Source organism: Podarcis raffonei, chromosome 6, assembly GCF_027172205.1.
Source record: "Podarcis raffonei isolate rPodRaf1 chromosome 6, rPodRaf1.pri, whole genome shotgun sequence".
Classification (NCBI taxonomy): domain Eukaryota; kingdom Metazoa; phylum Chordata; class Lepidosauria; order Squamata; family Lacertidae; genus Podarcis; species Podarcis raffonei.
Window position 1 is genome coordinate 95,741,760 of NC_070607.1, and position 23,645 is coordinate 95,765,404.

Below are 23,645 nucleotides of genomic sequence, written 5' to 3' on the forward strand. Positions count from 1 at the left end.
ATGTGGAGGAGCAGGGAATCAAACACGATTCACCAGATTACGAGTCCACCACTCTTAACCACTACACCACACTGGCTCTCTGTTTGCCCTGTGTCAATAATGGATTGTCTAGTTTTGTGGGCACTGGGTTGGAGGAAGTGGTGGTTAGCGATTCCAGAAGGAAACCTATCTCACGAACAGAGGAAGTTGTTCTGTACCCAGTCAGACCACAAATGCACCTAGTCCAGAACTGTCTACTTTGCCGGTGCATCTTCAAGTTCTCAAGGTGAGGAGTTTCCCTGTCTTGCTACCAGAGACCCCTTTTAACTGGAGGTACCAGAAATAACCTGGGATCATCCATATGTGGGCCAGGCACTCTCTTGCTAAGCTGTGGCCCAAGGCAAGCTGGACTAGACAGCGACTTTTAAATGTCCTTTGCAAAAGCAGCCCAGCTTCGACAATGGCTGCACCCCAACCCTGGCAAGCTCCTTTGTGACATAGGTATTATTTGACATGGGACGCGGGTGGCGCTGTGGGTTAAACCACAAACCACAGAGCCTAGGACTTGCCGATCAGAAGGTTGGCGGTTCGAATCCCCACGACGGGGTGAGCTCCCGTTGCTCGGTCCATGCTCCTGCCCACCCAGCAGTTTGAAAGCACGTCAAAGTGCAAGTAGATAAATAGGTACCACTCTGGCGGGAAGGTAAACGGCGTTTCCGTGCGCTGCTCCGGTTCTCCAGAAGCGGCTTAGTCATGCTGGCCACATGACCCGGAAGCTGTATGCTGGCTCCCTCTGCCAGTAAAGCGAGATGAGCACCGCAACCCCAGAGTCGGTCACGACTGGACCTAATGGTCAGGGGTCCCTTTACCTTTACCTTTTATTATTTGACATGGCTGCTGGTACAGAGGGAGGTCAGAATCCTCTCCTCCCATTACTAATGCACCTGGGAGTCATAAGACGTTATGGTTTGCATTTGTCAAATGCTGGCTGCGTCATTATTTTAAGCTTCGTCTCAAAGGATCTCCCTGTGACATCATGTCATATTTGATTTAATCTTGTTTTCTTTCAACCTCTCTTTTAAAAACATACCTCCGTTTCCTTCTTTTCTGGGCCCTTAGTGCGATAATAAAAAGGAAAAAGTAGTTTTACGGGATATACCAATGGAACTGTATCACCAGTTGCAATGTATTTCCCTTCATGAAGCTGAAACTGAGTTTTTGGTGGAAATAAAATGTCTGGGCCTAATTCAGATCAAATTTAAAACTGTACTTCAGTGAACCTCATGCTTGGACTCTGCCCCCATCCTTTCTCTTCCTTTTTTGCCCACTGGAGGAGGGAACTGCAAGCACCCACTTCCTGTTTTAAACAAACCGCAGTTCCCCATGACGTCCAAACCCAGGGAACTGTGGCTTGATATAACTGTAGTTTCAGCATGCTTTGTCCTCACTGTAGATCGATCCCAGGTCTCTGAGTTCAGGTGTCGCAGGGAACTGTGGCTTTTTAAAGAGTGAGAACAAAAGTCTACTGGCTTCTCTTTGTGGCATGAAATTGGCACATAGAAGAGAAGGAGTGTGTGAGTCCATTTCCTGCTGTTTCTTAACCAGTCTGTGCCTTCGCCTTTGAGGTGCAACTCATTCCATGACTGTCCACACACTTCCCCGCTACCGCTCCTTTGATGGAGGGCTTGATCTAATAAAATGACTCACCCCTTTGGCCAGCCTGATGAATCACGTAACCAGAGCACGCACAAAGCCTTTTCCGGTTAGATTAAAAAGCCGGGGCCCATATTTGGACAAATGAAGGCAGATATCCACCTCTGAAGCTCAGAGCCCACAAGAATGCAAGACTCTGGTCCACATGGCTTGCTATAGTGGAATATACCGTATTTTCCCGTGCATAACACACCCCTGTGTATAAGACGCCTCCGATTTTGTGGGATGCAAAATTAAGTAAATGGGGGGGATTGCCCTGAATTGTTGAGCTTTTTTTAGGGGGGGTTGCCGAAAATCGCTCACCCGCCGGACCTGCCACTCACACACATCACAAAGGCCACCTATCGTCTGTTCCAGCGCCAGCAGGAGAGTCACCAATCGCCCGCCCTAGTGCCGCAGCGACAGCAAATCAACACCAGTCTTTGCCTCAGCCACAAATAACACACCAAATAGCCACTGACAATCTCCGGCTCGCTGCAGCAACCATTTCCATATCACCCTTATACACTACCCATGTACAGTGGTACCTCGGGTTAAGTACTTAATTTGTTCCAGAAGTCCGTTCTTAACCTGAAACTGTTCTTAACCCGAGGTACCACTTTAGCTAATGGGGCCTCCCGCTGCCACCGCTCAATTTCTGTTCTCATCCTGAAGCAAAGTTCTTAACCCGAGGTACTATTTCTGGGTTAGCGGAGTCTGTAACCTGAAGCATCTGTAACCCGAGGTACCACTGTATGTAACCCAAGGTACCAATTTTTAACATAATTTTTTAACAAAGGAACCTTGTCTTATACACGGAAAAGCACAGTATTTCAGGAGCCTCCGTATGTTCCTCTGTTTCAATTCCTTAATAAAACGAATCCCCGCAAGTTAGTTGGTGTCGCCTTGTCTCTCTCTGATTTGTGCTACATGCCAGCTCGCCTGGCACAGGGCATCTGCAAACTAAGAGTTGGCAGGCACTTTCCTGGCATCACGAGGAGTCGTCTGGAAGCTGTTCAATGACTCCCCCTCCCTCGGACACTTAGTGCTGCCTGCGATCAGAAGTGGTCACTGAGGTGATGGATCCGACCTGGTGGAATGCTCTGCCCCAGGAGACCAGGGCCCTGCAGGATTTAACCTCCTTCCGCCGTGCCTGTAAGACAGAGCTATTCCGCCTGGCCTTTAATTTGAATTCAGCCTGATCTTTTATTTCCCTTCTCTTCCCTCCCCCTCCCCTTTTATGAAGATCACCCGCTCTGAGACCCCACAGCTAATTCTCCCCTGGCCTCCTCGCTGGCCCAAGTAGGACCAATTCAGCCAGCTAGCCCTGGGGATTATCTAATGCTTATTAGATGGATTTTCCCTAAATTGATTTCTGAACTTTGAATTTTATTGTTATTCATGTTTTTATACTGTATTTTATGCTGCTTTTATAATTGTTTTAAAGTGTTTTAAATTTCTCGTTAGCTGCCCTGAGCCTGGTTTTTGAAGTGGGAAGCGCAGGGTATAAATAAAAAATAATTATTATTATTATTACTATTATTATTATTATTATTATTAGTGGGGCAAGGGGTGATGCTGGTTCCTGAGATGGGGCGTAGGGTGAGGCATGGTGCAAGCACGGCAGCAGAACCAATCCTGCTGCCGCACCTACCTCTGCGTGCCTCGCCCCTCCCTCTCTCCAAAACCAAAACTGATGCCCGCTGTACAAAAGGAGAGTGAGTGGCATCATCTCACTTGTGCCCCCAGCCAACTGCTTTTGGCTATGGTGGGTTGAAAATCCCCCTGGTTTGTTTTTCGATAATCTAGCTCTGTGGTTCCCAAAGTGGGTGGGAGCGCCCCCTGGAAGTCGTGGGATTACCTGGGGGGGCACCAAGAGGCAGTGGGACTCTGGAAGCGTAAATGACTATCAGACTTTGAAAAGCTGGCATCAAGTGCATCGGTTTTGTTGAATCATTAAATTGTTTTCATTGGATTCTGAACAAAGATGCAATTGACCGTTACTGTTTTGAATTTTATTGGGTTATCATCTTCCTTAGTGGGTTGTGCAAATTGCTATTTTTTAATAGGGGTGAGTTTATGGAATCCAGGGGGTGGCGGAACGACTGCTCTAGCTACTTGTAGATTTCAAAATAGCTCCAAGATTGCACCAGAACCTGCAGGATGGCAGCACATCTTAACCATGTCTACTCAGAAGCAAGGCCTATCAACCCCAGGTCAGTGGGGTTTAGGATGCAGGTGAACTTGCATTCTGAGGGGAACAGAATGTGCTTTTCCACTCAAAACTTGATCTCATGACAGTTGTCTCTTTTGACACAGCATATGAACTGCTGCCCCTGTCTAACACCCTGGAGGATTCTGACCAAGCGGTAAGAATTTCAGAACATGTCTGTCCTGGTAGATAGTTATTCCATTCAAATCCTTCTTTCCTTTTTGTAATCAATAAAAGCTGCTTTTTTCCAGCAACGCAGAGCCAGAGTAAAGCTAAAGGGACCCCTGACCATTAGGTCCAGTCGTGGCCGACTCTGGGGTTGCGGTGCTCATCTCGCTCTATAGGCCGAGGGAGCCAGTGTACAGCTTCCGGGTCATGTGGCCAGCATGACTAAGCCGCTTCTGGCGAACCAGAGCAGCTCACGGAAACGCCGTTTACCTTCCCGCCGGAGTGGTACCTATTTATCTACTTGCACTTTGACGTGCTTTCGAACTGCTAGGTTGGCAGGAGCTGGGACTGAGCAACGGGAGCTCACCCCATCACGGGGATTCGAACCACCGACCTTCTGATCGGCAAGTCCTAGGCTCTGTGGTTTAACTCACAGCGCCACCCGCGTCCCAGAGTAGAGCAATTCAAATTAAATCTTCAGATATGGTTTTCCAAATTAGCTGCATTTGCCGACACCTTTACCTTTCTGCGTTGATTAGAAGATCATAGGGAGCTGCTTTATACTGAATTCATTTTTATCCATTAATTCATTCACTCATTCAATTTATTCATTTACTACATTTATATCCCACCGTTTCCTTCAAGGACCTCGAGGTGGTCTACACAGTTTTCCTCCTCCCCATTAAATCCTCACAACAGCCTTTTGAGGTAGGCTACGCAGAGAGTGAGTGGCCCAATGGCACCCACTGAATTTCATGGCTGAGTGGGGATTTGAACCCTGGTCTCTTCCATGTCCTAGTCCGGCGCTCTAACCAGTATACCACACTGCCTCTCCATATTCTCAAGCACCTAGCTTGCTATTGGCAGGGGCAGGGGCTCTCCAGCTTTCCAGGCAGGGTCCATTTCCAGCCTACCTGTAGATGACAGGGATTGATCCTGGAACCTTCTGCACCTGGGGTGCAAACTTGAATAATTTTTTGTGGGGGCCCAGGTAAGCCCCACCCTGCATAATCGATCACATGACACGGTGCACACATACCACTTGAATGGGAATGCCCATAAAATTTGGGGGGCCCAGCCCCCTCCAATATTTTATTGTGGGGGCTGAAACCCACACAGTCCCTAGAAGTTAGCTCCTATGTTCTGCATGCAGAAGAGATGTTCCCCCCTGAACTATGGCCTTCTTTTCTACATTTGGTTTCAATGTTTTCAGCTGGGTGTTCTTCTGCAAGTCTAATGATAGCCCTAATGGTGTCGATGCTTGAGTGAGTTAATTGGGTATCAAATAATGGGTTACTAGGTAATGTTGTAAAGATCCTACACACACGTACCTACGGGACTGCCTCCCCTGGTACGCCCCGCGGAGAACCTTAAGGTCCCCAAATGACAACATTTTGGAGGTCCCAGGTTGCAAGGTGGTTAGAATGGTTTCAACTAAGGCCAGGGCCTTTTCAGAACTGGCCCCAACTTGGTGGAACACTCTGTCACAAGAGACCAGGGCCCTGCGGGACTTGACATCTTTCCGCAGGGCCTGCAAGACAGAGCTGTTCCGCCTGGCCTTTGGTTTTTACTCAGTCTGACCCTTATGTTTCCCTCCCCTTACAGTTTTGATCCATGGGCTACTTTTAAAATAAGGCTGCATTTTAAATTGCATTTTTTCCTGTATTTTAAATTGGGTTCCCCCCCTCTTTTTTCCCCCTATTATGTTTTTACTGTGATTTTATTGGTGTTAGCCACCCTGAGCCCGGCTATGGCCAGAGAGGGCGGGGTATAAATAATTTTTTTTATTAATATTATTACTACTACTACTAATACTACTACACTGCGTGGAGCCACGAACCTGCATGAGGTCTAAACTCTTAAGTAATTCCTCTAAAAGTGACCCCACTTCTTTGAAGAAAAGAGAGTGAACGACTTGGATGAAGGAATTGAGGGGATGCAGATGACACCAAACTGGCAGGGGTAGCCAATGTCGCAGAAGACAGAATCGGGATTCAAAATGACCTTAACAAAATGAATTTCAAATTTAAGGTTCTGCACTTATTATTTTTTTTTTAAAAAAATGTATTAAATTTTCCAATTTTTTAAACAAACAAACAAAAACAGAACAAACAAAAACATTAAAAAAGACATATAGTTCATAAAACATACTTTTCAATAACATATTTCTCTGACCTCCTCGTACTTCTCCTCCTCGTATTCCAATTAAAATTATTTGTTCAGCAAATCCTTCACTTAAAGCATTACAGCTTATAATATTACCTTATTTTTCAGACCCTTTTTTCCCATCTATGTTCCTTTATATCATTACAGCTAGAAACCACTCAATTTCAATCCAACACCATTTAACATTCCTTAATTTTACAATATTTCTGTAAGTAGTCCTTAAATTTTTTCCAATCTTCTTCTGCCGACTCTTCTCCCTGGTCACTCAAATGTAAGGTTCTGCACTTAGGCAAGAAGAACCGGATGCACAAATATAAGATGGGGAACACCTGGCTTACTAGCAGTACATGTGGAAAGGATCTAGGGGTCTTGGTGGACCGCAAGCTGAACATGAGTCAACAGTGTGATGCAGCGGCGAAAAGGGCTAATGCTATTCTAGGCTGCATCAACAGAAGTCTAGTGTCCAGATCAAGGGAAGTCATAAAGGTAAAGGGACCCCTGACCATTAAGTCCAGTCGTGACCGACTCTGGGGTTGCGGCGCTCATCTCGCTTTACTGGCCAAGGGAGCCGGCGTACAGCTTTCGGGTCATGTGGCCAGCATGACTAAGCCGCTTCTGGCGAACCAGAGCAGCGCACGGAAACGCCGTTTACCTTCCCGCCAGAGCGGTACCTATTTATCTACTTGCACTTTGACATGCTTTCAAACTGCTAGGTTGGCAGGAGCAGGGACCGAGCAACAGGAGCTCACCCTGTCATGGGGATTCGAACCGCCGACCTTCTGATCGGCAAGTCCTAGGCTCAGTGGTTTAACCCACAGCACCAGCATCCCTTAAGGGAGGTCATAGTCCCACTCTATTCTGTCTTGATCACCTGGAATACTGTGTCCAGTTCTGGGCACCACAATTTAAGAAGGATGTTGACAAGCTGGAATGTGTGCAGAGGAGGGCAACCAAGATGATCAAGGGTCTGGAAACCAAGCCTTATGAGGAGCGGTTGAGGAAGCTGGGCATGTTTAGCCTGGCAAAGAGAAAACCGAAGGGAGCTAGGATAGCCATTGATAGCCTCCTCCATCTCCACGAATTTGCTCAATCCTTTTCAAAGCCAGTAGTTGGAATCCATCACTGCTTCAAGTGGGAAGGAGTTTCATAGTTTAACTGTGCTGCTGCGGATTTTGGTGACTGAGCCAGGAATCTTCTGCATGCCAAACTGTTGCTGTACAACTGAGCTACAGAAGAACATAGGCGTTCAGAACGGGCTCACATCTTGAAAGTACACATGTTACGGGAGCCCCAACTGCAATGTCTCCCAGACTGACGCATGAGCGTGGCGCACCTTGCCACACCAGCCCAAGGCCCAGGGATCACAGGTGTGGCTGCTGCATTTGTTGCCATGTCCTTCAGCCTCAAAATTATCCTTCTACCAGAACCATTTGAAATCTCCCTCTTGCAATCACCTGCAGATGGCCCGTCTCATATCCTCATGAGAAAGTGTGACTTGAGGGCAGGAAACCCATCATAGTTTGTTTCCAGACAAAGAAAGGGATATCAGTGAGTATGGGTAAAAATGCAAATTTGTGTTTTAAAGGCATAATAACTAATTCACACTTCTCAAACCAGCCATGAGCTGAAACACCCTGCAGAATTTAAATTTTTCTGAATTTTACAACGCCCTTCCCCAACCTAACGATGTGTACGAAAATGCCGACGTTATTGGGAAGTCTGCACAAAAGGCATTGATTAGAGAAAATAACATTGCTTGCTTTTTAAAAAATTGATTTTCTTGAAGAAGAATTGCGAATTGCTGCAGATATGGGGAGAACTAAATCCAGGATCAGAAAGTGAGAGAAAGTGAAATAGGCAGATTTGTCCATGCACGTTCGTGTGCATGCCTAGTTCTACAGACACAAGGAGAACCATACAGAATCAGGTCAGGAGTCCTTATAGGCCCAGTATCCTATTTCCAAGAGTGGACAGCTGCAAAGTAGGAAGTGAGTAGGCAACAGCCCTGCTCCCCACTGCTGGGTTTTATAGGTTTGGTGTTCTGGAGTTTCCATGTGGTTATCATGGCTAATTTAGCCATGGAGAGAAATCTCCTCTTCCCTGAAATAATCTAATTCCACTTCTAAAGCCAGCAAAGCCACATCTTGTGTCAGTGAGTTCCACAGATTAACTCAGTATTAACTTCTTTCTTGTGTCCAATCCTCAGTCTATGGGGTGGAGGATGCACTGTCTGCATGTGCCCCCCCCCCATGCACACACCAAACCCCTCAGAATCATTGCATGTAGAAATGTAGCATGTCAGAGAAAAAGCTGCAGCTTTGTGATTTGACTGCCCGCTCCCAAACAAGAAAAGCACAGCTGGATCAGGCCCATTTAGCTCAGCTGATTCCTGTTCTCACAGGAGGTTCTCACCCACCAGGTGCAAGCAGGATCTAAGTGCAGCAGCTCTCCCGTCTGAAGGGATGTTCCAAGATCTACAGTGGAATTAGTGGAACATCTCCATTGTAGCTAGTAGTCCCCTTGAGGTCTTATCCTCCATGCAAGTGAACGAATCTCTATTTGATGCTATTTTAGGTTGCATCAACCAAAGTGTCCAGGTCAAGGGAAGTCATAGTCCCACTCTAGTCTGCCTCCTTCAGACCCCACCTGGAATACTGTGTCCAGTTCTGGGCGCCACAATTTAAGAAGGATGTTGACAAGCTGGAAGGTGTGCACAAGAGGGCAACCAAGATGATCAAGGGTCTGGAAGCCAAGCCTTATGAGGAACGGTTGAGGGAGCTGGGTGTGTTTAGCCTAAAAAAGAGGAGACTGAGAGGAGATATGGTATGCCCCCCAGAGGACCTTAAGGTCCACAAATGACAACATTTTGGAGGTCCCAGTTCGCAAGGTGGTTAGATTGGTCTCAACTAGGGCCAGGGCCTTTTCAGTACTGGCCCCGACTTGGTGGAACGCTCTGTCACAAGAGACCAGGGCCCTGCAGGACTTGACATCTTTCCGCAGGGCCTACAAGACAGAGCTGTTCCGCCTGGCCTTTGGTTTGGACTCAGTCTGACCCTTATGTTTCCCTCCCCTTATGGTTTTGATCTATGAGCTACTTTTAAAACGAGGCTGCATTTTAAATTACATTTTAACCTGTATTTTAAATTTGTTTTTTTCCTATTAAGTTTTTACTGTAATTTTACTGGTGTTAGCCGCCCTGAGCCCAGCTCTGGCCGGGGAGGGCGGGGTATAAATAAAAATTATTATTATTATTATTATTATTATTATTATTATTATTATTAGAGCCATCTTCAAATATCTCAAGAGCTGCCACATGGAGGATGGAGCGAGCTTGTTTTCTCCTGCTCTGGAGGGTAGGACTCGAACCAATGGCTTCAAGTTACAAGAAAGGAGGTTGCAACTAAACATCATGATTCTAGCTGATTAACGGGGCTCAAAATTAATTTGGGGAATGATGGGGAAATTTCAACATATTTGGTTTTTTCTCTTCCTCTCTTTCCACTACAAGGGCAGGCTACAGACCAGAGACGGAGCAATGTGGGTGCTGTGGGTGTGGCTGCCCCAGGTGTCACCTCCGAGGTGGGTCCAGAACTCTGGGCAACCCTTTGCTAAAATAAAGCATGACCCCCCCCCCAAAAAAGTGTCCCCGGATTCCTTGAAAAAAATCTGGTAACCATATAATAACAAGGTCCGGCTATCATCCTTCTTTGCCCTTCCCTCATAGTTTCCGTGCAAACACAGCCTTCAGACTCCAGCCTCCACTTGCTCAGCCCTTCTCACACGCATTTCAATTTTCACTCCATAGTTCTGATAGTTTCAGTAATTTCTCTGACGGAAGGAAAGCAAATCAAGTCACACAGTCCAGATGAGAAGCTGGATCTGAGCCTTCATGCTATCCCTTTTTCATACCAAATCTTGCTCAAAGTCCAAGTTCAGATTGTATCAATTTGTTGCTCTGGTGATGGACATACTTTCCGCATTTCAGCAGATCACAGAATTTATATATAGGTTACGAAAAATCAGCTCCCTGATCTAGCTCTAAAGATAAAGGTAAAGGGACCCCTGACCATTAGGTCCAGTCGTGGCTGTCTCTGGGGTTGCGGCGCTCATCTCGCTTTACTGGCCGAGGGAGCCGGCGTACAGCTTCCGGGTCATGTAGCCAGCAGGACTAAGCCGCTTCTGGCAAACCAAAGCAGTGCACGGAAACGCCCTTTACCTTCCCTCTGGAGCGGTACCTATTTATCTACTTGCACTTTGACGTGCTTTCAAACTGCTAGGTTGGCAGGAGCAGGGACCGAGCAACGGGAGCTCATCCCATCACGGGGATCTGAACCGCATGCCACTGCTACAGACCACCAAAAATTATTTGAGACTACTAATACTTAAATTCACTGGAAGGACAGATCGTGAAGCTGAGGCTCCAAGACTTTGGCCACCTCATGAGAAGAGAAGACTCCCTGGAAAAGACCCTGATGTTGGGAAAGATGGAGGACACGAGGAGAAGGGGAGGACAGAGGACGAGATGGTGGGACAGTGTTCTTGAAGCTACCAGCATGAGTTTGACCAAACTGCGGGAGGCAGTGGAAGACAGGAGTGCCTGGTGTGCTCTGGTCCATGGGGTCACGAAGAGTCGGACACGACTAGATGACTAAACAACAACAAAAATACCTAATATTTCCAATAATCCCCAGCCCTCAGGGAGAGAGTTCAGAATCCCTTGCGCGCGCACAAAGACAGATTCTGCTACGATCTGACATTCATTCAGCACTGATAGTTCGATGTTCGTGGCTTCAATGAACCCTGGTCTCCCAGGTCTTAATGAAATGCTCTAGCCACTAGACTGCCCAGGCTCCTTCTCTGCTTATGTCCCTGGATACATTCCTTCTCCTCCCTTCATCCAGTCCCTCCAGCTCCTGGAAGCGTCTGTTTCGCAAACAGGTGTCTTTGTTTTGCAACCGGAGCTGAGAGAGCCAAGCCAGAGGTTTCTGACCCACAGGCTCCGCTCCGACCCCCAAACCAGCCTGCCTGCCACCTCTTTCATCCCTCACATGCAGGAATTCCGAGAAAGCCGGGGTTTTACTGAAAGTCTTTTGCGTCTGGAATTGTCGCCACTCGAATTCAAGGCCTGCATTTTTTCGGCTTAAGTCCCTGGCCTGGAGCCTGCTTTGGTTCAAGCATCTAGCGCTTGGCCGCACCCACCCGGAGGTGCAGAACAGAAGCTGAGAAGAAAGACCATGCAGATGATAGCAGGGGAATCTCAGGTTCAGATGCCAGTTAAGTCATCAGCAGACTTGAGTGAGTTTGGCAAGTCCGGCAGCCTCAGTTCTCCGTCTGTGAAATGGGTAGATTAAGAGCCAACCTTCAACGGCTACTTTGAGGATGGACAGAATGTGATCAGAAATGTAGAATGAGCTGCTCCCAGTGTGCTTTCATCCCCAAAATTCCAGGCTACCACCCAGCCAGGATTCTTTAACTCTGGGCTAACCATCAGGATGGGGAGGGGCAGGAGAAATTTGACCCAGTTTGCGTTTAATTTGCACTTTTGAAAGCAATGTGCAAACCCAAACATAGCTGCACATCAAAATCCGCCCTTCTCCGTAATGTGTAATGCTTTTCCCCAGCCAAGTGACATGCTCAAAAATGCACAAACCAGGGTAAAGCGTGCACAGAAACGCATATAATAGGGAAGACACCATGCAAAACTGCTTTGGATTAGGGAACGTTAGTTTGCAAGCATGGGTCCCTTAGGCAACAGCGCATAGAAAAATGTGCGTATCAGCAGCACTAAAAATCCGCTAAATTTTCATGCAGACTTTTTTTTTAAGAGAAAAATTGCAGGCTGATGTTGGAAAGAGGAGGACTGAATGGAGGACTAGAGAAATGAGAGAAATGAGAGACTGAAGGAAACTGAAAATTGAGCACTTTGCTTTGCCCTCACTGCCATGGATGGCCTGCGTTCTAGTAGATTGACGAACAAGCCTCTCCTTCCCTTTTGGAATGGCGTGTGTGGGCGGCACTAGGCACCAAAGCATCCCATAACTGTCCACCCTCGGCCCTGTGCGCCACTTGCCAGACCTCACTGCATTGCACCAGAGCCACAAGGCATTTTTTATCTTTGGCACAGACAGGGGTGGACCGGGGTCCAGAGCTCCAAGTCTTTCCTGCCAGGCCCCAGATCTCCTATTACTTCCCTACTCTTTAAAAACTTTAATAATAATAATAAAGTTTGCTTACGGAATAGGTTGGAGGAATCGCTTGTCTTCAGTTTCTCTCACTTTCTCATTATTCCACCCTTAAGTTGACGTTTTCACAACAGTTCGCCATCTGGGTATTTATTCTGAAAGTCCTCAGAAAAATTCAGCAGCCTTTTAGTGCGCAGCTCTTCCTAACGTACACATTTTCCCATGCAGTTTCTCCCAATATAATGCATGTTTATATCCAGTCTTATTAATATAGTAATTGTGGTTGTTCTTAATTATATGCATTTTTAGAAATGTATCCATTTTTTGGTACCCAGTTTTTGGGTTTGGAAACGTACATTTCAAAGGATAACAGTGTGTTGGTCCACATACGGTTTTGAAAACTGTCTGTTGGGTAGGTTTGCATCAGAATGTGACCTGAACTGAATTTCTTCCTCCAGCCCATGCCTGGAGGACCTGTATACATTTAGGCACCTTCGCACTGCAGATCCAAACCTTGAGCTCTTTAGCTACCCAGCAATGCCCCTGGTTCCTGCACATCTAGCTGCTTACACACAATATATTTAAAGCACCCCCCCTCAGGAATCCTAGGATCTGTAGTTTGTTTAAGGATGCTGGGAGTTCTAGTTCTGTGGGGCACAAACTACAGTTCCCAAAGTTCTTTGGGGAGTGAAATGTCCTTTAAACATATGGTGTGTACACAGCCACGGGGAATTATAAAACCAGTGCATCTGGCTAGGTCCCCATGTTTCAAAGATCCCACAAACAACTTCATCCTCACATTATAAGCCATAACTTTTACCAAACTTTTAGAAGACGTCTGAAGGCAGCCCTGTTTAGGGAAGCTTTGAATGTTTAATAGGTTATTGTAGTTTAGTGTTTTGTTGGAAGCTGCCCAGAGTGGCTGGGGAAACCCAGCCAGATGGGTGGGGTATAAATAACAAATTATTATTATTATTATTATTATTATTATTATTATTATTATTCTCACATGGAAAGCATTGCCTCAAAAGTGCTGCATTGTCAATAACAATATCCTGAATCGTCTGGGAATTCCCCCATCACTGGCAAACTGAGGCCTTTGCAATATTTCTGCAGACGCTCTTTCGAATGAGATGATTTCCAACAGGGAAACCTCTCCTTTTTTGCTACTGGGGAGGGGGAATATGGGGCAAAAGGACTTAGCTCTCGGACCGGACAATGCCATTCAGACCTGGACAGCTTTTGCCCAGCACTGGGCCAGCCAAAGCTTTGCATGCCCCATGCTGTGAGCATGACAGCGCCTAAGCAGCTCTAATGAGAGGATGGTTTTTTCCGTACGCTGAATGCCAAGTATTGCTCAAACCTTTCAGACGGCACAAAACCCATCCGGTTCTTATAAAACCCGCCAAATCCATCCAGTTCTCCAGTATCTCATATGCTCTGCTGTATCCCTTTTGTTTTCCGTCTGTTTACTTTTCCATGGACAACCAGCTCTCTCCACCTGCTCCTCTCCAAAAGCCATGTTTGCCACCATCATGAAGTCTGGCTTGCAGTGGAACGGAGGGGGCCTAACTGAGCTTGCTCCCTCTCTCTCTCAGAGGTCATTTAAGGGGGCTCGACTCACAGATCAGAAGAACGCCGTTGCAGCTGGGGGAAGGAGAGGAACTAGGTTAGAAGGTTTGCGAAAGGAAAAAGAAAGGAAGAAAAAGTGATTAAATCCGCATCCTTGTGTGGTGGCCAAACCCGCTTGCCAGTGTGCCAAATAGGAGAGGGTTCTGCACTTCTTCACAGCTGGGCTCAGCAGGCAGTTTAAAGAAGAAGAAAAAGAAGAGTTTGGATTTGATATCCCGCTTTATCACTACCCTAAGGAGTCTCAAAGCGGCTAACATTCTCCTTTCCCTTCCTCCCCCACAACAAACACTCTGTGAGGTGAGTGAGGCTGAGAGACTTCAAAGAAGTGTGACTAGCCCAAGGTCACCCAGCAGCTGCATGTGGAGGAGCAGGGAAGCGAACCTGGTTCACCAGATTACGAGTGCACCACTCTTAACCACTACACCACACTGGCTCTTAAAGGCTGAACACACATTTCCAAGCTCCAACTGGTAGAGATGATAACCTTACTCTCTATGTGCCCACCCGACCACTTCGATCTGTGCTCTTTTCCAAATGTGGATAGGGTGGCACTGTGGGTTAAACCACAGAGCCTAGGACTTGCTGATCAGAAGGTCGGCGGTTCGAATCCCCGAGACGGGGTGAGCTCCCGTTGCTCGGTCCCTGCTCCTCCCAACCTGGCAGTTCGAAAGCACGTCAAAGTGCAAGTAGATAAATAGGTACTGCTCCGGCAGGAAGGTAAACGGCATTTCCGTGCGCTGCTCTGGTTCACCAGAAGCAGCTTAGTCATGCTGGCCACATGACCCGGAAGCTGTACGCCGGCTCCCTTGGCCAATAAAGCAAGAGGAGCGCCGCAACCCCAGAGTCGGCCACGACTGGACCTAATGGTCAGGGGTCCCTTTACCTTTTAATGCCCTTTCCACGGTTGGAAAAGAGCAAGATTTTTGTGCCGCAACACCTAGGAACTCCCTGCCGATGGACTCCTTCACTGAACTCTTTTTGTTGCCTGCAAAAAACGTTTTTGTTCAGGAAAGTCTACCCAGATATTTAGAACGTTAGCATGTGTTTTAATTGTACCACGGATTGTAGTTATTATTTGAATGCTTTAAATAGCCATTTTAACCGTTTTTATGGATAAAAACAGTTATTGTATTATTCTTTTTGTAAACTGTTCGAGGTTTATTGGTTTTTTCCTAATCAAATGAAATGTATTTTTTGTATTTTTAAGTTTTAATGTATTTTTAAGCTTTTGTTAGAAGCCACCCAGAGTGGCTGGGGAAACCCAACCAGTTGGGCGGGGTACAAATAATAAATTATTATTATTATTATTATTATTATTATTATTATCATCATCATCATCATCATCAAATAAAATTAATGAGCATGCAACCTGTCCTCTGCCCCCGATTGATCGCTTCACACTCTCTGATATCCATGAAAACTCAATGGAGTCTTTAAGATATATTTGCAATATTCATTTCATTTCATTTATAGCCCGACTTTTCTTCTCCAAAGGAGCTCACAGTGGCATACAAACTTCTTCTCCTCCCCTTTTTATTCTTACAAGAACCCTGAGAGGTAGGTTAGGCTGAGAGGAACGGAGGTTCCATGGCTCAGGGGGAATTCGAACCCTGGGCTCCTGAGTGATAGCCCAGATAACCACTACACCACACTGGCTCTCCAGCATATTTTCTGAATGTCTCTTTGTCCCCCATGAATGGTGTTCTTCTTGTTTTGGGTGTTGGTTGACTGTGTTTGCTGTGGTTGCAATTCTGCCTTCAGAACATGCAGCTCGTTGCAAACTGATGTACTTTGGCAGTACAGGCAGAAGCTGCAGTTGGAGGGAAATCCCAACACACCTTTCAGTGTCCATTCAGCCTATCTACAGGACCGCCTCTCCTAGTCTGCCCCGCGGAGGACCTTAAGGTCCACAAATAACAACACTTTGGAGGTCCCAAGTCGCAAGGTGGTTAGATTGGTCTCAACTAGGGCCAGGGCCTTTTCAGTACTGGCCCCGACTTGGTGGAACGCTCTGTCCCAAGAAATTAGGGCCCTGTGGGACTTGACATCTTTCCACAGGGCCTGCAAGACGGAGCTGTTCCACCTGGCATTTGGTTTGGACTCAGTCTGACCCTTATATTTCCCTCCCCTTATGGTCTTGATTTATCAGCTACTTTTTACAATGAGGCTGCATTTTAAATTGCATTTTAACCTGTATTTTAAATTGGTTTTTCTTCTTCTTCCCCCTATTATGTTTTTACTGTGATTTTATTGGTGTTAGCCGCCCTGAGCCCAGCTCTGGCGGGGTATAAATAAATTGAATAATAAATAAAATGAATAATAATAAAATAATAAAATAATAATAATAATAATAATAATAATAATAATTATTATTATTATTATTATTATTATTATTATTATTATTATTATTATTATTATTATTATTATCTCTCCTGCTCCACTCAACTTGAAGAGGCAAAAAATTTCCCTGGGGCAGAATAATACAGTGTTACCTCGGGTTACAATCGCTTCAGGTTACAGACTCTGCTAACCCAGAAATAGTGCTTCAGGTTAAGAACTTTGCTTCAGGATGAGAACAGAAATCGTGCAGCGGTTGCGTGGCAGCAGCAGGAGGCCCCATTAGCTAAAGCGGTGCTTCAGGTTAAGAACAGTTTCAGGTTAAGAATGGACCTCCGGAAGGAATCAAATACTTATCCCAAGGTACCGCTGTATTACAGAAGGTCGTGATGATTGCTATCTGAAACCATCAGTGGCATAGCGTGGCTTCCTGGTGCCCGGGGCAGGGCAAGTGTTGCACCTCCCTTGTGGACTGGGCAGCTGGGCTGGGGAACATGCAGGGGGGGGGCATGTGGAGCCCATGCAGAAAGTGAACGGATTCCGCCTCCAACAGGTTCCTCACCTGCTGCCTCCACCCACCTGCCCACTAAACCAACCTGCCTGCTGCTGCTCCTCAGCTGCCAGGGCTCCATGCCTATCACGATTGTGCCCCCTCAAAAACGTGCCCCGCCCCCTGGTCCCACCATGCTATGCCTCTGGAAACAATATTCACATTGGGCTGTATCTGACCAAATCGGAGTAGACCCATTGAGTTCCACCAGCTTGACTTAAATCCATTGGTTTCAGTGGACTTAAGTATGACTTAACCAAATCCCCCATCGGAAAACCAGTCTCTCAGGTGACAAGGGCATCTCAAACCACCTGGCAGCCAAAGGAGAGCATCTCTCCTAGTCCCTACCTGATTCCCTGAATGCATCTATGATTCCATGAATTTGATAAATGTATCTGCACTTTAGAGATCCAGTGGTGGTGTACTGAGTGTCGAACTCAGACCTGGGAGAGGAGAACCAGGGTTCAAATTCCCAGTCGGCCAAGCAAAGTTCATTGGGCTGTTGACTGCCTCTCAGCCTGTCCTACCTCACAAGGTTGTTGTGAGGCTGAAACGGGGAGGAGGAGAACTACGCAAGGCCACCTTGAGTTCCTTGCAGGAAAGGAAGGGAATAAATGTCATGAATTTAAATGAACAAATAACACACACACCCCTTGCAATTACTTCTGGTATACTAATTTATTTTAGCATTTGGCATCTGTTTCCTTCTATGATTCCTCCTAATATCATCAGTCTCTCATCATCAATAGGCATTGCATTACTTTTCCCTTCACTTTATGCTCAAGATACTTCTATTGCACCATTTTGCAGTGCACAGAAAGAGATCACACACCATACGGGTGTCAATTTTTCTGTCCAGGGAGACAGCAATGCTTATCCCAAACTATTCACAGTATCCCTTTAACACCTGCCCATTGTCTGTATTTTCCAGGAGCACCTCAGGTGTCTGATTTAACACCAAAGTACCTCAGCAGGAACATAAATCCTTCATCGAGGAAGCTATCCCCTCTGACATCTACAGAGTATAACATCGGGTATCATTTCCTTCAGGATATTTCCATAGGATTCTGCGGGAACCAATGAAAGCAAGCCCTGCTGAATCAGACCGAGGCTGGTCCATCTCACCCAGTATCCAGTTTCCAACAGGGGACAGCCAGGAACCTCTACAAAGCTCACAAGCGGGGCAACTGGTCTTACTGGATAGCCCTACCCTTCACAAGCAGAGCCAATCCTTTTTTCGACTTCTTGTGGCAGCGAGTTCCATAAGCTAACTGTGCGTTTTCATGAAGTCCTTTCTTTGTTCTGTTTGAGCCACCTGCCGGTGAATTTCTTTTAGCAAGTGGCCACAAGAACAAATTATACTACCAAAGAAAGAAAGGCAATTGTGTGCTTTCTCAACACCCTGATCATATTCTCTCTCAATTAAAAAGCCCCATGTGATTTTAACTCTTCTCGGGTCTAGGTCCCCAACTCTTTTAGCTGTGATTGCAGGGGGTTGGACTAGACGACCCTTTGACTTCCTTCCAACAATTCTATGATTCTGAAGTCACCCTTTTCTGCGTCCTTTTCAACCCTCTGTTTTTAGGTTTGCCACCCACCATTTGCCATTTGCTTTTCACTTCCATCCTGTGCGATATCTGATTTTGTCCACCTGTTCACACACACATGCACACACACCCACCCTAGATAACTTCATCATTTGGGGACGAGAGATACCCAGTCACACAATTGTGGTTTTTCAGGTGATGCACCTGGTCTGGGAGAACGCAAGCTGATTCTTTTTTACAGCACCTTTGCCAGAGCATCTACCCTGCAAATGCTTCAGATGGAGCAATGCTCAGCTCAGAATGGGCAACATTCAGATGTGAGCCCAGGAGCTGGGATTTTACTTCTCTGGGGAGCCCTCGGGAGACGGAGGAAGGCGAGAGGATGGCCTGCCCCATCAGCTAGGCCTGGCTGGTGTGCCCACTTATCCCACGATCAGTTCCACTAAAAGGTTCTTCAGGATTTTGGAGTACCTGCCAGCCTGCAAGACCTATTTGATTGCAGATGAAAGCAGGGCACAAAAGATGGGTGAGGACAAGTTTAATGAACTATCAGTGAGGCCTCTATTTTAACACCTTTCATCCACCTGGAAGAAAATGTCTCTGACCTCTTAATGTGTCTCGTTGCTCCCTGCCCTGATTCACTTACTGGGTCTCTGGGTAACACTCATGCCCTCTCCTTCCCACTCTATCCTATCCAGAGCTATCTGGATAGGGGGCAAGAACTGGGATGGGTGTGATAGGGGGATTTCTGTCTTGTCTGGTCTTTTGAATCAAACACAGGACCAGCTGGTTCATACCTAAAGCCTTGTGCCTGACTTAATCTTGAACAGGCATCCCGAACAATCCTTGCCCTGCCTTGAAAAAATATTCCCAGACTAGCATTATTGACAATATCTCAAGGTGAGGGCATTGACCTTCTAAGAAACTGATCATTTCCCTATAAGTAGCAGCTTATAGCCACAACCTGGAAGAGTTTTGAATACATGCAGATCTCCTTGTGGCAATAAGAAAGCATGGACAATAGCTTTGTCTGAAAAATTGAGCAAAAAAGTGAAAGCCTCAGCTTTCTCGACTGAGAGTTCCATGAAGTGGCGTCCTCTGGACTCCCAGTTTCAGCTCTGGAGAAATGTTTTTCCATAACCGCTCTGCTCTTGGGGAGAGCGTGGATAGGGGATAGTGGGGGTATCTGTGTATTTACTTGTTCTTATAAAATTAAAAAATAAATTAAAAAGAGAGATTTTTCCAGAGCAGTTTGGGATCGACCACAACGGACGGCAAATTGCGAACACCTGTCGCGGAATTCGCAAGACCGGCTCAGCACCGAAATCAACCTGGGTTGGCACCGCATAGTGGGAATAAGCGGGGAGCCCTGCGCGGCTCTGGAGGCGAAACCGACTGACGGAGCGGACGCGACCCCTACCTCGTTTCTTCCTCCTGGCTTGAGCGAGCATTTCCATGGAGTTTACGAATAACAGCAACAGGAACAGAATCCACTGCATCTGGCCAGAAATAAATTGGCGCAAGGGAAGAATCAGATCATTCAGGCGGCTGACAGTTCTCCTGCTGCCAAGCGCAGATTGAGCAAAAGGAGGGAAAACAGCTCTCTCTCTTTCTCTTTTTGGAGGGGAGTGGGATAAAAGAAAAAAGTGGGAGGAAGAGAAAATGATGGGGACAAAAGCACGGTTCACAGCATCCCCTGTGAGGTGGGTCGTGGCACCAGCTGGTCACCAAATGTGGGCTCTCTATGGTGGCATCAGGGAAGATGGCAGGAGTTCAGCGGCCGGTCCCAAGAACCATGGCGCAGAAGAAGCTTCGGTGGCAGATCCAGGGCACTCTTAGAAGTGGCAGTTCTCCTCCTCACCTGTCTCATGGGCAGCACTCCCAGGCCAAAGGGAGCAAAACCCTGCAAAGTTCCTTCTCTGGAGAGCTCTAGACTTCACCTCTGCCGAGAGCTGCTGGTCTGCCTTGCGCCGCTCAAGCTGAACTTCTGCCATGACTCGGAAATCAGGTTCAATGTAAAGCCCTTCCAAATTATTGGGGTGGAGTCAGGGAATTAACCGTGTCCCTGCCGGCAAGCCGCTCGTTCACCCTTGCCCCCGTGTCGCCATGCCCCCGCCCCCTTTAAAGAAAGACAGACTTCGACAGACTTTCTGGATTACTCAGTCACAAATGCTGGTCTCTCCCCCAGACTTTATTTCAGAAAGGGGAAATTTAATCACTTCAATTTACTCAGCCGCATTCCATATGACAAAGTCGGTGTCTTTTGGCAGGGGGTATGAACAGCCAAAAAACGAGAGAGAGAGAGAGAAATGAAAATCAAAGGGACTCCCTCTTTGCATTTTTACAGCCACAGTTTATTACAGCAACTAATAAATTTTCATTTGATAGCTACTGACCTGGGACGTTTGTTTCCCAACGTTATCTCTGCATCGCGGGAGATTTGCTTGTTCATTCCCCTCCTGTGAGCAAAACAACAGCAGATTTCTTCTGTATGTCTTGCGTGTTCGTTAGCTGCAGTGCTGCTCTTTGAATTTTCCACACATTTTCGGCCAAAAATGAACGTTCTCCTGGAAAGGAAAATCCAGATTGATTTTTAAGGGGCGAAACAACAAAGGTCAGAAAACAAGAGGCAGCTGCTTTTTAAAAAAATGGAATAATTTCCCTGTCACAACTGAGCTTCTAATCATTCATATTATCTACATTTGGACAGAACACCATTACACAGTAATATTAAGGAGGGGAGCAGCTTGGAAAACTTCTTTAAATAGTGAAACTGCCGATTTAATTTCCCCCCAAAATAGCGGCTTAATCCTCCTGGTGACGGAGCGTATTGAACATAAACTTCAATCTTTTTTGCTTTTTAAGATTTGGAAATCTTTGAAATGAAGAATGTTAGTGTGTCAACATTTATGTATTCATTTAGCAATATTTATATGCCACTTAATCAAACATATCTCTGAAACCATTAAAGGTACACCCCTGACCATGAGGTCCAGTCTTGACCAACTCTGGGGTTGCGGCGCTCATCTCGCTTTACTGGCCAAGGGAGCCGGCGTACAGCTTCCAAGTCATGTGGCCAGCATGACTAAGCTGCTTCTGGCGAACCAGAGCAGTGCACGGAAACGCCGTTTACCTTCCCGCCAGAGTGGTACCTGTTTATCTACTTGCACTTTGACGTGCTTTCGAACTGCTAGGTTGGCAGGAGCAACGGGAGCTCACCCCGTCACAGGGATTCAAACCACCGACCTTCTGATCGGCAAGCCCTAGGCTCTGTGGTTTAACCCAAAGCGCCACCCGCGTCCATTATGCATCTCTAAAAAGGGCATGAAATATGCCTGCAAAATGATGGTTAAAAACTTTCACAATTAAATGAAAAGATGGCTGCGTATTAATTTATTATTTCTTCTCTCTCTCTGACCCCCCCATCTGCATCCTGCAGTTAAAAAGTAGTATCACACCACTTTAAACATTCATGGCTTCCCCCAGAGAATCATGGGAAGTGTAGTTAAGGGTGCTGAGAATTGTTAGGAGACCCCTGCCCCCTATTTCTCTCACAGAACTACAATTCCCAGAGTTCCCTGGGAGGACTGACTGGCTGTTAAACACTTCTGAGAATTGTCATTTTCTTGTGGAAAGTCATCAGCATTTTCATGCAAATTTATCCTAACATGCACATGTTTGCATGTATTTGTGCCTAATTACGCACCTTTTTGCAAAGCAATTTCCCTTAACGTAATGCATTTTTGTACACTGTTTTTTACTGACACGTGCCTTATTCATGCACTTTTCATACCCCAGTATATGCATTTTGGTAAACATTGCTAGGCTGGAGAAAATGCATCGCAAAATTCACCTATAAATGCAAACAGGATCAAATTTCTCCCCCATTCCTAGTGGGAAGAAAAATTGCTGGGGGAGGTGATTTGTAGCAGGATCATACCTTATTGACATTAAGAATTTGGGGCTTTCTGTCCTTTCCACCTTAGTTCTGGGTCTCCAGAACCGTGGAAATATTTCAAATTTTGTCCTTTAGCCTTCCACACTCAGCGGGAGCTGAGAATCTCGGGTTTCTCCACTAACGTTCGACCTCAGCAAAGGCTTCTTGCTTCTTGCCTTCTTTTTAAAGATTCTCCTTCTTGCTATCTGAGAACAGCATGTTCACGGCTGGAGGTGGATGAGGGTCAGGAAGAAAGCCACAGATACCTACAAATTTAATGCTGGCGTGCAGAATGATTTTGGCACCTCGGGATCAGCAAATATGTTCCAGTCCCGAACACCTCCCCTTTAATCTTCTGTTCTCGAGCGTCAGGAAGTGGTGTTCCTTCATCTCTTCCGCCTACAATTTTTCTTCTAGATCTTTGATCAGCTCCATAACTCTGGAGAAATCCTCTCCAACTTTCCAGTGCTTTGCCAGGGCTGCAGTTGCCTAGAAAAGACTCTTTGTACTGGAGACGTCGAAGGGCCAAGCTGCATGTTACCTGGGGCTGGATTCAACCCATCAGACTAGTGAGAGCCAGAACAATGGGTGCAGCTAGTGCAATAGGCTTTCTCCCCCACCAGCCCACGCTTCCCTGCTGCCCCCCAAATTGGCCTGGGGGTGGCACTGAAAAAGTCCTCAGAACAGCACGATTGGGGAAGAGAGAGGAGATCTTTTCAGCCGGCAAGCAAAAACATTTCAGCTAAACATATGAACTTAACAACTTGTGCCCCTATCTGGACAAGAATAACTGTTATGTACTGAGTTGAATAGGATCCAAAATGCAGCAGTCTGATTGGTCCTAGAACAATAGGATCCAAAATGCAGCAGTCTGATTGGTCCTAGAACAATAGGACCCAAAATTCAGCAGTCTGATTGGTCCTAGAACAATAGGATTCAGAATGCAGCAGTCTGATTGGTCCTAGAACATTGCAGCAGTATTATTGGTCCGCAGAAGCCACCCAATCCAGCTCCAGATGGAAGTGAATCCACAGCCTGATTGGCCTACAGGAGAATCCTGGAATTAGCCAATCACATGTGTCCCATTGTGTAAATAATGTATATAAAGCAGACATTCTGGGGGAACTTCCATTCCTCCTCACCACTATGAGCTGAATAAAGAGCATGAAATCCACTCTGGACTCCAAGTATATTTCAATAACCTACCTAACTTCTGTCATCTGTGCTCTGGTAACTGCTAGGT

The 23,645-nt window shown here is 46.4% G+C and overlaps 1 protein-coding gene across 1 annotated transcript in view; it reads right to left on the reverse strand.

Annotated features, from left to right (window-relative positions):
* The window catches only part of RSPO4 (R-spondin 4), a 32,928-nt gene extending 12,489 nt beyond the window's left edge, over window positions 1-20,439 (reverse strand). Inside the window, exon 1 of the mRNA XM_053394646.1 lies at window positions 19,886-20,439. Coding sequence (XP_053250621.1) covers window positions 19,886-19,964 — 79 coding nt within the window. The 5' untranslated portion in view covers window positions 19,965-20,439. The remainder of the gene's footprint in view (window positions 1-19,885) is intronic.
* Between the last annotated feature and the right edge of the window lie 3,206 nt (window positions 20,440-23,645).